Source organism: Aspergillus vadensis, assembly GCF_003184925.1.
Source record: "Aspergillus vadensis CBS 113365 unplaced genomic scaffold BO88scaffold_31, whole genome shotgun sequence".
Lineage (NCBI taxonomy): Eukaryota > Fungi > Ascomycota > Eurotiomycetes > Eurotiales > Aspergillaceae > Aspergillus > Aspergillus vadensis.
Genome location: NW_020292069.1, coordinates 137,512 through 151,671, shown reverse-complemented (window position 1 = coordinate 151,671; position 14,160 = coordinate 137,512). Strand labels below are relative to the sequence as shown.

General features: G+C 50.5%; 5 protein-coding genes across 5 annotated transcripts; 2 read left to right on the top strand and 3 right to left on the bottom strand.

Moving 5' to 3' along the window:
• Nucleotides 1-208: 208 nt before the first annotated feature.
• On the bottom strand, nt 209-2,961 carry BO88DRAFT_447063 (Zn(II)2Cys6 transcription factor). Its single transcript, XM_025710331.1, has 6 exons — nt 2,779-2,961; nt 2,687-2,718; nt 2,309-2,614; nt 2,168-2,256; nt 1,510-2,114; nt 209-1,462 (listed from the first exon to the last, which is right to left on the bottom strand). The coding sequence occupies exons 1-6, from the start codon at nt 2,859-2,861 to the stop codon at nt 400-402; spliced, it is 2,178 nt and encodes a 725-aa protein (XP_025558115.1). The 5' UTR covers nt 2,862-2,961; the 3' UTR covers nt 209-399.
• A 572-nt stretch (nt 2,962-3,533) lies between these two features.
• BO88DRAFT_397501 (MFS transporter) lies at nt 3,534-5,343 on the bottom strand. The gene is made up of 5 exons (XM_025705285.1): nt 5,026-5,343; nt 4,956-4,970; nt 4,505-4,906; nt 4,100-4,453; nt 3,534-4,030 (listed from the first exon to the last, which is right to left on the bottom strand). The coding sequence occupies exons 1-5, from the start codon at nt 5,200-5,202 to the stop codon at nt 3,677-3,679; spliced, it is 1,302 nt and encodes a 433-aa protein (XP_025558114.1). The 5' UTR covers nt 5,203-5,343; the 3' UTR covers nt 3,534-3,676.
• Nucleotides 5,344-7,810: 2,467 nt separating this feature from the next.
• On the top strand, nt 7,811-8,405 carry BO88DRAFT_474517 (uncharacterized protein; the record flags this gene model as incomplete). Its single annotated transcript, XM_025711825.1, has 2 exons — nt 7,811-8,103; nt 8,168-8,405. 2 exons carry the CDS (start codon nt 7,811-7,813, stop codon nt 8,403-8,405), a joined length of 531 nt encoding a protein of 176 aa, XP_025558113.1.
• A 1,967-nt stretch (nt 8,406-10,372) lies between these two features.
• BO88DRAFT_351193 (hydantoinase/dihydropyrimidinase family protein) lies at nt 10,373-11,963 on the bottom strand (the record flags this gene model as incomplete). Its single annotated transcript, XM_025703530.1, has 3 exons — nt 10,373-10,892; nt 10,937-11,871; nt 11,916-11,963. 3 exons carry the CDS (start codon nt 11,961-11,963, stop codon nt 10,373-10,375), a joined length of 1,503 nt encoding a protein of 500 aa, XP_025558112.1.
• A 291-nt stretch (nt 11,964-12,254) lies between these two features.
• On the top strand, nt 12,255-14,120 carry BO88DRAFT_447061 (carbon-nitrogen hydrolase; the record flags this gene model as incomplete). Its single annotated transcript, XM_025710330.1, has 1 exon — nt 12,255-14,120. Exon 1 carries the CDS (start codon nt 12,300-12,302, stop codon nt 14,118-14,120), a length of 1,821 nt encoding a protein of 606 aa, XP_025558111.1. The 5' UTR covers nt 12,255-12,299.
• Between the last annotated feature and the right edge of the window lie 40 nt (nt 14,121-14,160).

Sequence of the window (14,160 nt, the reverse complement as noted above, 5' to 3'; positions counted from 1 at the left end):
GCCGAGTTTCTATGAAAAGATTTCAGGGATCTTTGCCGGTGATCTCTCGTCGGTACTCATACTACGAGCGATGCAGGTTGACTAGGGTTGGTCAACTACTAGGAATCTCAAGACGGTATACTCGGGTACCGGTACCCGGGATAGGATTGGATTCCCAATACTGCATTCCAAGAACCGGGTAGACAGGTCCACCACCTCTCTATGGGCCGAACATTTCGCTGGGACAGGATATCCAGCGAGTAACGTGTTTTTCAAACCTTTGTGGGTCCAGAACACTGACGGCTACTGAAAGAAGGTGCTACTTTCCGACGTCCCCGGTGACATCATCTAAACCATTGAAAAATTTGTCTTTTGTAATAGTAACCTCGTAATGTACAGCTTGGAACAAGATCTAAACCTTCATTGAGGCCTATCAAACTCCAATTCGGCGTCCACATTTCCAAGAAACGAGAGGAATGCATCCGGCATAGGCCATATGCTAGGCGGCGCTGCAGTATCCTCGGAGCCTGGAATCGCGGCAAAGGCATCAAGTTCCTGCGGAAATGATGAGAAGAACCCGTCAAATGAAGGAATACTGCCTGGATCGTTTGGCGACTCAGCCGCTATTGGAGACGGAAAAGCTTCCGAGTTCAAAGGACCTAGCCGCCAGAGCTTGGCCCATTTCTGGAATTGGTCATAGCCTGTCTCAGACGATTCTCCTAGGTGGCTTCGTTCGCCGAGATCGAGCTGCTGCCGAGCACGCTCAAGCGCTTCAATTACTGCAATCTCCGACCGAGCTGACTCCAGTCCTACACAGATCTGGCGGATCAGGCCCATTCCTCGCGTTAGGGCACCACCTATCGGTTCTGACGACCCGCTGAGAAGCTGCGCAATCAAGGCCAGCAAAGCTGTGCGGCACGAACTGAACTCCGTGTATGACACGCGCGCGAGCCCGACCGAGTCATGCAGCAGCTGACAAAGGTCGATGATTCTTATTGCTGCTTGTGTGCAGTTTCGCGAGAACGCCTCAACTAACCCTGTACGACCACCCTCTTTTTCTGATCCATGTCCACCGCTATCCGCGGCCTCGTTTTGTAGAAAGATAAAAGGCCGACCCATGTAAATAAGTGCAGTAGCGTAGTTTAGCTCAAGGTGAACATTGGACCGAAATAAGGGCCCGGCCGGATCAAGGTCGCGGCAGTGCAGTGTTGTCGGGAGCGAGTCCCACCACCTGCTCAACTCCATCCTCAGGTTGCATAATTGGTGCAGATAGGCATCTTGATGACTACGCGGACATCGTCGCAGTCGTAGGATGATCTGGGCCACTTTCTCAAGCCTTTTGGTCAAGTGGATAGCCGCCGTGACATTCGGTAAATTCGAGATACCGCCGGGTTGGCGTAGCTCAACCAGGTCAGCAGGCATGTCGGCGTCTGTTTCAGAAGGAGACACGGATACAGGACGGCCATGAAGGATGCTGATACGGCTGTGCGACTGTGAGTCCGGTTCACACGACGTAGACTAGTGCCTCACCTTTCAAGGGAATACGCTGTCCACCACAAACGGTTCCGCCATTCCACTATCACTGGAGAAACCGACGGCGCAATATGCTTTCGGTGCATTCCATTCTGGATGGCCATCTTAATGGCCAGGCCGTAGTACGTGTAGGCCAATCCTGCGGTATCAATCGGCAACGTATACACACCCAGTAATAGAAAGGCCTGCACAGTCTCAAGCGAGGCGGTGGTGATGAGATCAGGGATCAAACGACACGAGAACCGATAGAGATCCATCCCAATGCGGTCGTCAGGAATGTCTTCCGAGAAAGGAGGCTTCTCCGTCGAGGAAGTCTGCATGTATGCAAATTGAGTGCCAATCGCAAACGTCATTAACAGGGTACAAATCCAACCCGCATCGTCGATCACAAGCGGCCTGTCGACAGAATAATAGTAGTCCATCTTCTCCCGAAAGACTGACTCAGGAAAATAGAAATAGTTTGTCTGTGCATACTCGAGGAACGTATTAGTAAGAAATTCGGCAACAGGACGAGGTGGGAAGTATCCTATAGCGGAGGCGACACACGAATTGGCGGACTGCAGGCCAGTAGCACGAAAGAATCCATCCGAGGGATTTAAGCCCTGAACAATCCGTCAGCGGTGCCATGGGTGAATGCAATTTGAGGAGCGCATGCATCTTTCTGTCCTTTAGGAGTACCCAAGCTCTGTAGACGTCGACGGATCATTTTGGAGAAATTCCAGTGCGACAACTCTCCTGAATAGTCTAATGCGAGGCCGGTTAACGGCAGTCCTGATGAACAGTATCTTGGACATACGCATGGTGTTTGTTGACAATGGCTCCAACGAATAGCTCTCCGGTGTCTGGTCTTCATCCTCCACCCCTCGCGTCTCTGGAGGAGTCCCGCGGTACCGTCCGCTTTCCAGCAAGTCCGCGGTCTCCTCTAACCGAGCGGGATCGAGCGAGATGTCCTCGCCTAGGAAGTGACGTATAATGCGCTCCATTTGGAACTCACGCTGCGACGGTACTGCAGACATACTTGTCGACTTTGGTCGAGTATCTTCGAAGTGGCAGGTGCGGTTGTATTGCTGGCAGCGTGCGCAGGGCGGGCCGCCACCATGGCCTACAGCTCCGAGGCCTGATCAGTCGAGGGACGAGGAATCGCGGGTGCAACAAATCATGACGGTGAAAGTACATTTTTCCTTGTGTTGGCGACAAGGCAGGCATCTAGGAGTCAAGTAAGTGTCAATGGCTATTTTGAAGCTTGGATGGGACGAAGGAGCATACGCGCGGGCGGCTCTCTTGCGGAGCGCATCAGGAACTCGCGGTCGCTTCTGGCGACCAGGTCGACGTGGGAGTGGTGTGTCCATCGTAGGTATAGTATGGGGCACCGCCCATTATGCCAGAGCTAACAATCGCGAGCCATTGAATTGTTGGGGAGAAAAGAAGCTTCGTGAGGGAAGGAAAGTGATGATGGAGATGATTAGCGGAAGCGGGGAATCCCTGCCTCAGAAGGGGTTGTGGTCAAGTCACATGCCCGAAGCTTTCCACAACCATCAGAAGCTCTGCTCGTAGTAAATACCTTTGCTAGGGTACTGTACTATGGTTTTCATCGTTAGATTGATTGTGACGGAATCTACGTGGTGTTTCTGCGAGGATCCAATTCCCTGAAAAGCCGAAATGCGTTAATGGCCGTGGTTGGGTTACAGAACATAGCATACTACTGTGGAGCGGTTACTTGAACGTGCGATCAAAAGGGTCCAGCGTAACATCTACCTCTTTCTTGGTAATGATGCCATGCATATAAACCCTGCTCCCTTAATATTGAGCACATACGACCACAGGGTGTGGAAAATAGGGCTTCCCGTCCGCTCAGCCGTACTCAAGCCACACGCCGGGAGGTTAGTAGTTGGGTGGGTGACCACCAGCGAATCCCTTCTGTTGTATGTAATCGTCTCTTTTTGCCTTTCCTTTTTTTTCCCCCATCTTCTTTATCTAGTCTAACAAATGGATCTTTCATACTCAAAAGACGTCAGTCACGTAAATGATGAACTAGTGGTGATTGATTGTTCTGGCCCTATCCTTGTTACGTCGATGATAATTTTACCGCTGCTCGGCATCGTCCCGGATGTTTCTTCGTCATGCCCGTTAACAGAAAGCTTCTCTTCTGGGCAGAATGACTTCTTTAACTCAATGTTCGTGAATTGCTTTTCGAAATCCACCACAAACACATCCACAGGACTAGAGCCGCACCAGAGAGCCCAAGAATGAAGGGCTGCAGAATCTGGACCCCTCTGGCTTCTGCCACTGCACCAATCGCCGATGGCATCAATGCTGCTCCAGCCCCTCCGATTGCCGAGGCAAAGCCGATCGAGCTCACGTGCAGTGATTGGGGAAGCAGCTTGGTGGCCACTGCAATGAGGACCGGAAATAGAGGGCCAAGAAAGAAGCCTTGCAGGGAGACTGCGACTGCCGAGACGTTGAAATTTGGCACGAGCCAGAAGATGAAGCCGAAGATGATCGCCAACACGGAATATAGCTGCAGAAAGTGAGCATGAGCTAAGACCAAACTCACTGATCAGGTTGGAAAGGGTAAGAGGTGACATACTGTAACTGCCGGTTCTTCGCCTATCATCGGCGTAACAAATCCGAGGAAAATGCGGCCACAGGTGATGCCCAGCCAGAATCCTGTAACAGCCATGCCGCTGGCAAACGGGCTACCATGGCGTACCTGCATCATGAAGACCACTGTCCATCCGCCCAAAGCGACTTCAATTCCAACGTAAATGAGCAGGAAGAGCGCGCAGATCCAAGTGACCCGAGCATAGGGCTGTTGGAAAAGAGCACGCTTTAGGCTACCATGTTCACTGTCATCGGGGTCATCGCCGGCTCCTCTGGTGATCGGTCGATCATGCCAGAAGGCAATGGTGCAGACAACGGCTTCCATAGTAGCGCACACGGCCTATATCCATATGAGCAAATAGCGAAGATAGTAGACATCGGAAAGCGGTACCATAATAGTGTAAAAGTAGAACCACGGAAAATTGGCCTTAGTCACCAGTCCGGATACGATTAATGGGCTCAACACAGCTCCCAGCCCATATAAGCCATGTAGCATCCCCAGTAACTCGTTCGAGCGAGACAGGCTGCTTATCCAAGCGTTCCATCCCGAGTCTGCTAACCCGTTCCCGAACCCAGACAGCACAAAAGATACCACAACGATAGGGAATCGAGGATGCAAGGAGACGATACTAAACGTTAGCAAGTGGCAGGTCGCTGAAATGAAAGCGATACCACGACGGCCCACTTGGACGTGGACTTCGCTGTTCAGGAGTGCCGCAAGCGTGTAGCCACAGATAGGAGAGAGGAATAGAAGCGAAACGGTGCCGTGTGAGATTTCGTAGTATTTTTCAAGCTTTCTACTCAGCAGCTTATCTACAACAGGATGGCGAGATTGCACTTACGTAGGGAATCAAAGGCTGGACGAGTGTTAGTTTCAATAACGGCAAATCTGTTCTTCTCTACAGTCCTTACCCCATATGCTGCATCACCCGCCCCCATAATAAGAAATGTCCAGAAGACAGCTAGAACTTTAAGGACATTGGAGCCGGGTCCCTGCCGCCGTTTACTGTGGCCCAGTGGATGCTCAACATCATCTGGGTGAGGGTGTGAAGGTCTGTGCCCTAGCAAGGGGCTGTCGACTGTGGACATTGCGTTGCCCTCCAAGGAGGATGAATTTTATAGTATGATTTTGAGAGTGTGTTAAGTGAGGTATTAAATCCTGGCTGTGGTTTTGGATACACCAGGGCTGGAGAGTTGGAAATGTTGGGATCATTTGTTAACTAGTTGGCGACTGATAACCAACCCCGCAGACCCTCTGATAGGCGCCCGTGCTACCGTGCATTAATAATTGAGTGGTTGGTTGATTAGCGTGTCATGCAGCATGGATCCACTACTAGTGCTGATGGGATGCCGAGTTATTAGCGCGAGTAGGGCCAGTTGGGGTCTCTTACGAGCTGCTTTCTTTGCCGTGATCGGATCTAAATCAAAACAAGGTTATCCCGCTGATCAAAAGTCTTTTTGACATTGTATGAGGGTATGAAAACATGGACCAGCCGGTTTCGGGAGAGTTGAAGCAAACATTTCACGGAAAAGGGACAATCACGAAGGACGTGAATTGCCACCTGGCGCGGAAGAGAGCGGTGTATCGGTCAATGAGACTAAGAGTCGGTGTAACAGAGACACGTTTTGCCCCATCTACAGATCACTGATATTGTTATTCCGCGAAGCAAGAATGTACCTGAATAATGAAGCGGCATTTCGAGTATTTTTGTAATATGGCCGAAGACAGATCCTCTTCACCACGCTTATACATAATCTGTGTTGTAGTGATGCTTTTCTGCGAGCAAGTCCCGATGGCTGCACCACATGCAAAACAATTTATTACAGGATGGCTTCAATGACTCTCTTGCAGTAGGCAGTCATTCAGGTAACTGCGTGGACACACAATCATAGCGCAGTGTGCATTCGACTCTTTGGATGTCATAATCATAGAAGGAATTACGCCATTTATCCACATACCCCAAACCAGTTTAGGCTTCTAACTCTGCACTCGGTACTGCAGGGACTGTATAACTGTGGGAACAGCAATTATAGATTTATCCGCCGGCATTCCTGGACCCATATTCTTCCGCTCTTACGAGAGCATCGGGTAAGCATCACTAAACATATACCACTAAATCAGTATGCGATAGATTGGCAGCAGCAGAAGAGTCCGCGTCTCCACTTGCAGGCACCCGCGTCTGACATGCCGGGATTTGGCTGGATGCCAGACTCTCGTCGGAATAACCCTTTTTGGGTCTAATGTGGTGGACTCATGTACTTTATGCAATGTGAGAGGCTACAGTGCACCAGATAAGGGTCTAAATGGCATGATGAACACCGGTATCAGAAAATTAACAACCAATTAGAAAATGCACATGGTACTGTTTTATATCCCTATCTGCCATCTCATCTCATTGACATGTACAATGCTTATGTGAAATTCTCAATGTAAGTATTCGAAGCATAGTCTTGAATGGTCCTATTATGGATATTGGGGGCTTCAGAACTGCCCTGTGATTTAGTATGGGTTTGAGGATGACCCTAAGCATATAATACTAATATATGTCATATTGACAGGGCTTGGTGCTACAATGTGAAGTAGCCACAAGTGTATCCCAACCTGTACGAAAATCATTCTACACTATTCTCAATCCATATTTTCTGGTGAACTAGCACCTAGTAGCTTTCGTAGCACTAAATACGGCCAGCATATGGCAATGATCTAAATAATTAATTCAGTTCTGCCACTTGAGGCGATGGTGGGGCTCCACCGAACTGATCGGAAGCTCATCATAGTGACGTATTCAATTATCGATCTACGTATAGTGCACAACACCAACATTAATTTTTAATTACTGTCCACTTATTCCATTGCTGCTAGCCTGTCTGGCTTTTATGTAGTTAGTGTGTCGCTGGAGGCTCGCAACTGCTAGAAGAGTCAATTTGTCGGATCTTTGTTATATGGGAAGTCAAACTGTCAAAGGAGGTACTTCCGGCATCAAATAGGTCGAAAGGCGAGGTGATTAAAAGATATTTCAGAGTCGTTTGTAGAGGAATTGAGAGATTTTACGTACGACTATTAGGCATGACATTTTATGCAGCAACACATAATTACCTCACACTTGGAAAGACGAGTCTCAATCCAGCCCCCAGACAACTGCCTCGTCCACTTTACGTGGCTATGCATCTTTTTAGTAAATGGGATCTACTCTCAGGATTGTCCTCAAGGGGAATTTTGATACCCCCATCCCGCTACATTCATAGCGTTTGACAAAGCGGCTAGAGCGTTGCTTGATACTATCGATGTGTAGCATCAGCATGACATCTATCTTTAAAAGAACATCATCAGTATACACAGTATGTGCATATAGATCATCTTGCAAACTGCGCTAGGTATGCATGAAGTCTCCACCTACCTTGGAGATGGCTTCACGGATTACTATTTTCGGAAGTGATCGGGGTTGCCATTACGAACTTTACCAGATCAGGTCCACAGACAGTTCATCTCATTGATTGCAGATGAACACATGTTCATAGTCATGATGATATCAATCTAGTCGACGATCAAGTACATAGAAACCACTGGATAAGCATATAAGCCACGTCTTCCTCTAATTTCGATAGTCCAGTGATTCCACCAGACAACATCTAGCAACATACCACCACTGAAACTAGTATACTATTATATATCCGCACATTTACATTCACAATCACAATGGGCCGCACTTATCGTACTCACCACCCCAAATTCGCCCCCGGCAACACCGTCAACTTGCGCAGTTATCGCCGCAGCCTGCCCTTCCAGCGCGATGACAAGGGTAACATCACCGGCTACGACAAGCTCCTGAACGATTCTCGCAAGAATGTTGAACACTACGATTCTTCCGGCACCCTATACGCGAATGCCACGGAAGCACTACAGGGTGACCGGTTCTACGTTGAGCAAGGTGACAATGGATACCGGTTCAAGGAGACCGAGACGGGAAAATATCTAGCGCTGAAGGGACAGTATGTAGTGCCCTCATTCCCACCTTGGCATGGCACAAGCTGACTACTATGGTATTTCTACTAGTTGGATTGGACTCGATGATGAAGGAACAGATCTCTGGTTCGAGGAGTGGCCAAAAGAGGAAGGCAGGTATATAATCACGTCGCGAGGGGATAATATCTATCCTGAGGATGGGCCGGGATATCACCTATGGTTCGAGGGGGCGCCGGATGCAGTGTTTCGGAATGGTGACGATGATTTGAATGTCAAGAGGGAGGGGCAGCATGCGATCTTTTGGATTGATACTTTGGTGGGGCTGTAAACGTTTGAGCCTCCTTCTACTGTAAAAGAGAGGTGCTCCATATCATATCATACATGAGAGATGAAACATGAGGTCTGCAAGAAGACAATGAGGAATGATTACTACAGGTCAATATGTGATCCACCGTATGCCCGTGTGACCAAATGACCACCAGAGATACTCCCAAGCATCTTGATTGTAAGCACAGTAGAAAGTATTAATTGCTCATATAGAGATTAGGTTGATAATCATATCACGAGGGCTGTGAATATCTGGCCAATCAATCCATTTCGAGTCTTAATACTTTGATTTGGTCAAAATATACAAGTTATTTTCATTGACAGCACGTTGTACTATGTGCAATCTCGTAGTACAGTACCGGTTACTGTGATTGATCAGTAAATATATATGTTTGTCTATAAATCTCTGGTACCATACAATCAATGTATTGCAATGGGCGTTATCAGCCTCCTCTGGCTAGCACGAGCCCAGAAATAAAATCTGCACTGAACACTTCACCTTACGGGTGCCAAGTTTAGAGAACACTGATGTGGACTCAATAGGCTATAGTAAATTAACACAGAGTAGTAGGACGAACGTGGAATTCGTTCCTCCTTGCAGCGCATATGGACATAAATTAACCATGGTCATGCATAACCAGCCTCACATGCGACGACACCAGCCACGATGATGGCGTAGGCAACAGCGTTCTTCCAGAGCCGAGGAGAGCGTGAGACCCTGGGGGATGGTGGTGGTCCGGGGTGATTGGATGACGGGGGGGAGCTTAGGTGGGTCCCGCCAGCCTTAAGGGGCGCTTCCAGGCCTTGGCGCTTCTAGGCGAGGTACAGCTTTGGGGAGAGCGCAATTTCATCCTGGAAGAATGACCAGTAAGCGTCTCCCCAGTATCCCTGCCGGAACTCTTGGCGGCTTGGCTCAGTTCTCCTGAATGAGGAAGAATGAGAGAAATGGCAGGGAAGTACTGACCTAAGTGACGCTCCACTTTCCCGCCCGACGGGGCAGGGTGTGCTTGGCGCCACCATCACTATAAGCGTGGTTGTTCTTGTGGTAGGTTGCGGATGCGCCCGCCCGAACTGGCAGGCCCATGGAGTACTGAGGTGTGCTGTGTTACCTGACCTGGGTTCAATATGTATCTATTCTTAGCCAATGTTGTCTTCCTCCCAAGCCAATACTTTGGGCTCGGCACGGGGATCTTCCATGCTCTTTCTCGATGGCTGAATCACTTTCATCTGAGCGCACACCCAATCGCACCCTCGGCGGTGGATCGCACCCCAGCAAAATTTGCAGGGCCAAGATCCGCCAGCTCGTCTGGTGTCTGTCCGCAGGGCTGACGGACTTTGGCCAGCAATGCGTCTGCCTGCCTGGCGCCCTGAGCGGATTCCGTGGATTCCGGCTATATAACTGCTGAGCTCCCCGCTGGTCCACTGGCCACCTTTCGAGTGACCCCATACAATACTTTCTTCCGTCCAGATCATAGAACAAACAGAACTACAGCCATGTCCTACCAGCAGCAACCGCCTCCCCAGGGATAGTATGTATCCTCCGAACATTATGAATGTCTGTCCCAGCTCAAACACTAACGCTCTGTCTGTTTAATAGCTACCCTCCTCCTGGTGGCCAGTACCCACCTCCCCAGCCTATGCAATATGCGCCTCCCCAACAGGAACAATCCAAAGACCGTGGCTGCTTGACCACCTGTCTCATCACAATGTGCTGCTGCTTCCTCTGCGAGGAATGGTGCGAGTGCTGTGTCGAAGCCGCCGAATGTTGTTGTTGTGGTTGTTAGTATCGTGATGATGGCTTTCTTTTCCTTTTCTTATGTGCAGGGCGCTGTGATTGGGATTATACCCGGATCGACCGCACTTGGGTGATTGCATTATACTACTGTTTATACTATTCTATATGTTACCATGTCAATGATCATTGTTCTCTGTGACTCATGTTGGTTTCATGTTTTGTTCCCATTCTCACTAACTAGAGTACGGATTGAACTCATTGACGAACACATTCCGTGGCTTACTCAGTGAGCTGGGCCCTCTCTTCAGGAAAGCTCCGTCTCCTTTGCTGCCGACAATGCCATTTGTGTCGCGGTTCCACACGGTCTGTCCGCGGAGGATGGTGTATCGAGGCCAGTTGGTGAACTCCATGCCTTCAAATGGCGTGTAGTCAATATCGTGGTGCAGCATGTCGTTGGACAGTTGGAATGGTGTCATGACCGACGTGCCGTTGGAGGCGGCCTGCTCTGGGGTGGGATACCAAATCGTCAGATCCGCGTCGAAACCCGGCTGAATTGTCCCCTTTGAGCTACCCAGTCCGTAAAGCTTTGCAGGGTTCGAGCTCGTCAGTTCGACGAACTTTTGTATTGAGATGCGACCGGTGAGCACACCACCGCAGAACATCGTGGGCAATCGCGTCTCCAGCCCCGGCAGTCCATTCGGGATCTGGGTGAAGCTAGAGGTGCCCTTCTTCTTGCCAAGGGGGTGATCAAATCTATCTGGTCAGCAATGATCAACACAGTCACAGGTGGTACTCACTTAGATGGTGCGTGGTCGCTGGAGACTGTTGTGAAGGTTGAATTGGCCAGACCCGCCCACATCGCCTCCAGGTCCATCGGATCCTCTCGCAACGCTGGCGAGCATACACATTTGGCCCCTTCAAAGTTCTCACCCTTTAGCCGCTCACTCGTAAAGAACAGATAGTGAGGGCAGGTTTCCGCGTGGATTGGCAGCAGCCGCGTCTGAGCCGCCCGCACATGTGCCGCAGCCAGCTTGGAGGACATATGCACAATGAGGATGGGGATATCAGCCAGCTCAGACAGAGAAATAACGCGATATGTTGCCTCGTCTTCTGCAATATTTGGACGCGCCAGAGCGTGACCATATGGCTCGGTACGGCGGCGTGCTTCCAATTTCTCCGTCATCCACTGGATCATCTCATGATTCTCGGCGTGCACCATTGTTGTCATTCCTAGTCGGCGAGTGGACTCCATGACATCTAGAATCTCGCCGTCCCCAAGTCGCATTGGTTGATAAGTCATGTATAGCTTTACAGAACTTATACCACTGCTGACTAGTACTGGCAACTCTTCGTCAAGGATATTAGGCGTGGGATTTGTCAGGATGAGATGGAAGCCGTAGTCGCAGTAAGCCTGGCCGGTAGCCCTTCGATGATACTCCTCCACCACGGGGAACAAACTCTCATCGGTTCGTTTCTGACTCGCAAAAGCTAAAACCGTCGTTGTACCTCCTGCGATGGCCGAGCGAGTCCCCGACTCCCAGGTATCGCCGGTCGGGGAGTTATCCTGCTGCAGATGTACATGGCTGTCGACACCACCTGGCGTCACGTATGCGCCCTCTGCATCGAGTGTCGCTGCACTGGGGAAGAGTGCAGGGAGGTTCTGTCCAAGAAGGACAATCTTGCCGCCGGAGATGGCAATATCTTGGTTGGGGACTACATCGGAGGCAGTCGCCTGCTGGTGTGAGCGATGTTTCTGTATGGTAGAATGGCACGTACCACTGTAGCGTTGATGACAATCAAGTCGATTCCTGGAGTAGCTTTCATTGTGACGAGCGTATACAATTGTTCTAGATTTGCGAATATCATAGAGAGACTGACGATAATAAATCACTATCGTTATCATCTCCACCCTACTAATACTACTGAAGGTCATCGGATCGGCCGACGATAAGATTGACTCCCAGATAGCGATAGGGTCTACCCCGACCTTCCTAATCAGGGCAGCTCGACAACGATCACGCGGAAATATATCCGGACAAACCAAGATGTACTATATCTGCACCTGCTATTTACCTACCACTTCTACCGAGGGATACAGCACCCCCAACTTACCCCTCAATACCTCCCCCTCACTGGTATACCACAGAATCATTGAGCATCATGCCTCGCACCGTCCGCCTCGCCGCCGCCCAAATGGGCACGACCAACAAATGGTCCTCGCGCGAAGAAACCTTGAACCGCATGATCGTCCTTCTCAAGGATGCCGCCAACCAAGGAGTAAAGCTCGTCCTATTTCCTGAAATTGCCTTCACGACATTCTTCCCTCGATACCTGATCCTTGACGAAGCCGAGCTAGAAGATTGGTTCGAACACGGCGACATCCTCACTGCGCCGCGCACAAAGGCCCTCTTCGATACCGCTCACGATCTTGCCGTAGATATCATCGTCGGCTTCGCGGAAGCTACCGACACAGGCGAGCACTTCAACAGCTGCGTGTACTACCACGCCGCGACAGGGTCAATTCTGTCCAGATACCGCAAGGTCCATCTCCCCGGTGACGTGGAGCCACTTCCCGATCCGAAAGTCGTGAATCAGCTTGAAAAGAGGTATTTTAAGCCGGGGAACCTGGGATTCCAGGCATTTCGCGTGCCCGGACTACTATCCCCATCACTCTCACAACATCAACAAGGTGAAAAGGATGTAGACCCCATCCTTGGAATGATGATCTGCAATGACCGCCGCTGGGCAGAATCCTGGCGCGAATATGGCCTGCAAGGTGTCGAAATCGTCGCGTGTGGATATAATACCAATGGCTTTGCGCCGCAGTTCTGGGGCCAGTCGGCGGATATGACTCCAGAGGAAGCGGAGGAGTTGTCCCTATTTCATCATAAACTGGTTATGCAGTGCCATAGTTACACGAATGCGTGTTTCAGTGTTAGTGCTGCGAGATGTGGACTTGACGATGGGGAGTATCCCCTCATTGCGGGGTCAAGTATTGTTGACCCTGAGGGACGGATTATTGCCGAGGCGAAGACGAAGGGGGACGAGGTGGTGATTGCGGACTGTGATTTGGGGCTTTGTCGCGCGGGGAAGACCCGTACGTTCGATTTCGCGAGACATCGCCGGATTGAGCATTATGGGAGGATTACGGGGCAGACGGGGGTTGTGGAGCCCCCGTCCACTACCAGCTCCAATATTATCGTCCCGAAGACGGAGAAGAGAGGGAAGATAAGGGTGCTGCTGATTAACCCCAACTCCACACCCTCCATGACAGATACTTGCATCTCCTTGGTGAAACCGACCCTCGCGCCAGACGTCGAAGTTGTCCCCTTCACTGCTCCCATCCCTGCCCCGTCGGCAATTGAGGGATCCCTTGATGCTGTTTTGTCAGCTGCTGCTGCCGTGAGGGCTATTCTGCCCATCGCTGATCAGTACGATGCATTCCTCGTTGCGTGCTTTAGCGATCATCCGCTTGTTTATGCCCTGAGGGAGGAACTATCCGCCCCAGTTATTGGGATAATGGAGGCCGGGTTGATGGCTGCTAGGACAGTTGGAGGGAGGTTCGGGGTGGTGGTGACTTCACAGAGGTCCAAGGTTATTCATGCCGATGCGGTGAGGAAGTTCGGAATGGATGGGGTGTGTGCTGGTGTGGAGGCTTGTGGAATGGGGGTTTTGGAGCTGGATAAGGGTAGTACTGATGGTGGGAAGGATGTGATTGGGGCGATGTGTGGTGCGGCGAAGAGGCTGGTGGATGGTGCTGGTGCGGATGTTATTGTCCTGGGGTGTGCAGGGATGATGAAGCTGAAGGGGGCGGTGGAGGAGGCTGTTGGAGGTGATGGGAATGTGCAGGTTGTGGATGGGGTTGTGGCTGGAGTACAGCATCTTGTTGGGTTGGTGCGGATGGGAGTTAAGACGGCGAAGAAGGGGGCGTATGCCAGTTCAAAGGTAGCGAGGTCGGCTAGGGGGCAGGAATATCTCTAAGAGTAAGTTGTTCTATTGGTAGCTAATAGCTGTATCGGAA

Coding starts and splice junctions, on each gene's coding strand:
- BO88DRAFT_447063 (XM_025710331.1), bottom strand. CDS start 2,861: ATGGACACACCACTCCCACGTCGACCTGGTCGCCAGAAGCGACCGCGA. Junction 2,719..2,778: donor CGCAAGAGAGCCGCCCGCGC/GTATGCTCCTTC, acceptor CTTGACTCCTAG/ATGCCTGCCTTGTCGCCAAC. Junction 1,463..1,509: donor ACAGCGTATTCCCTTGAAAG/GTGAGGCACTAG, acceptor ACAGTCGCACAG/CCGTATCAGCATCCTTCATG.
- BO88DRAFT_397501 (XM_025705285.1), bottom strand. CDS start 5,202: ATGTCCACAGTCGACAGCCCCTTGCTAGGGCACAGACCTTCACACCCT. Junction 4,454..4,504: donor TCTACTTTTACACTATTATG/GTACCGCTTTCC, acceptor ATATGGATATAG/GCCGTGTGCGCTACTATGGA. Junction 4,031..4,099: donor GCGAAGAACCGGCAGTTACA/GTATGTCACCTC, acceptor CACTTTCTGCAG/CTATATTCCGTGTTGGCGAT.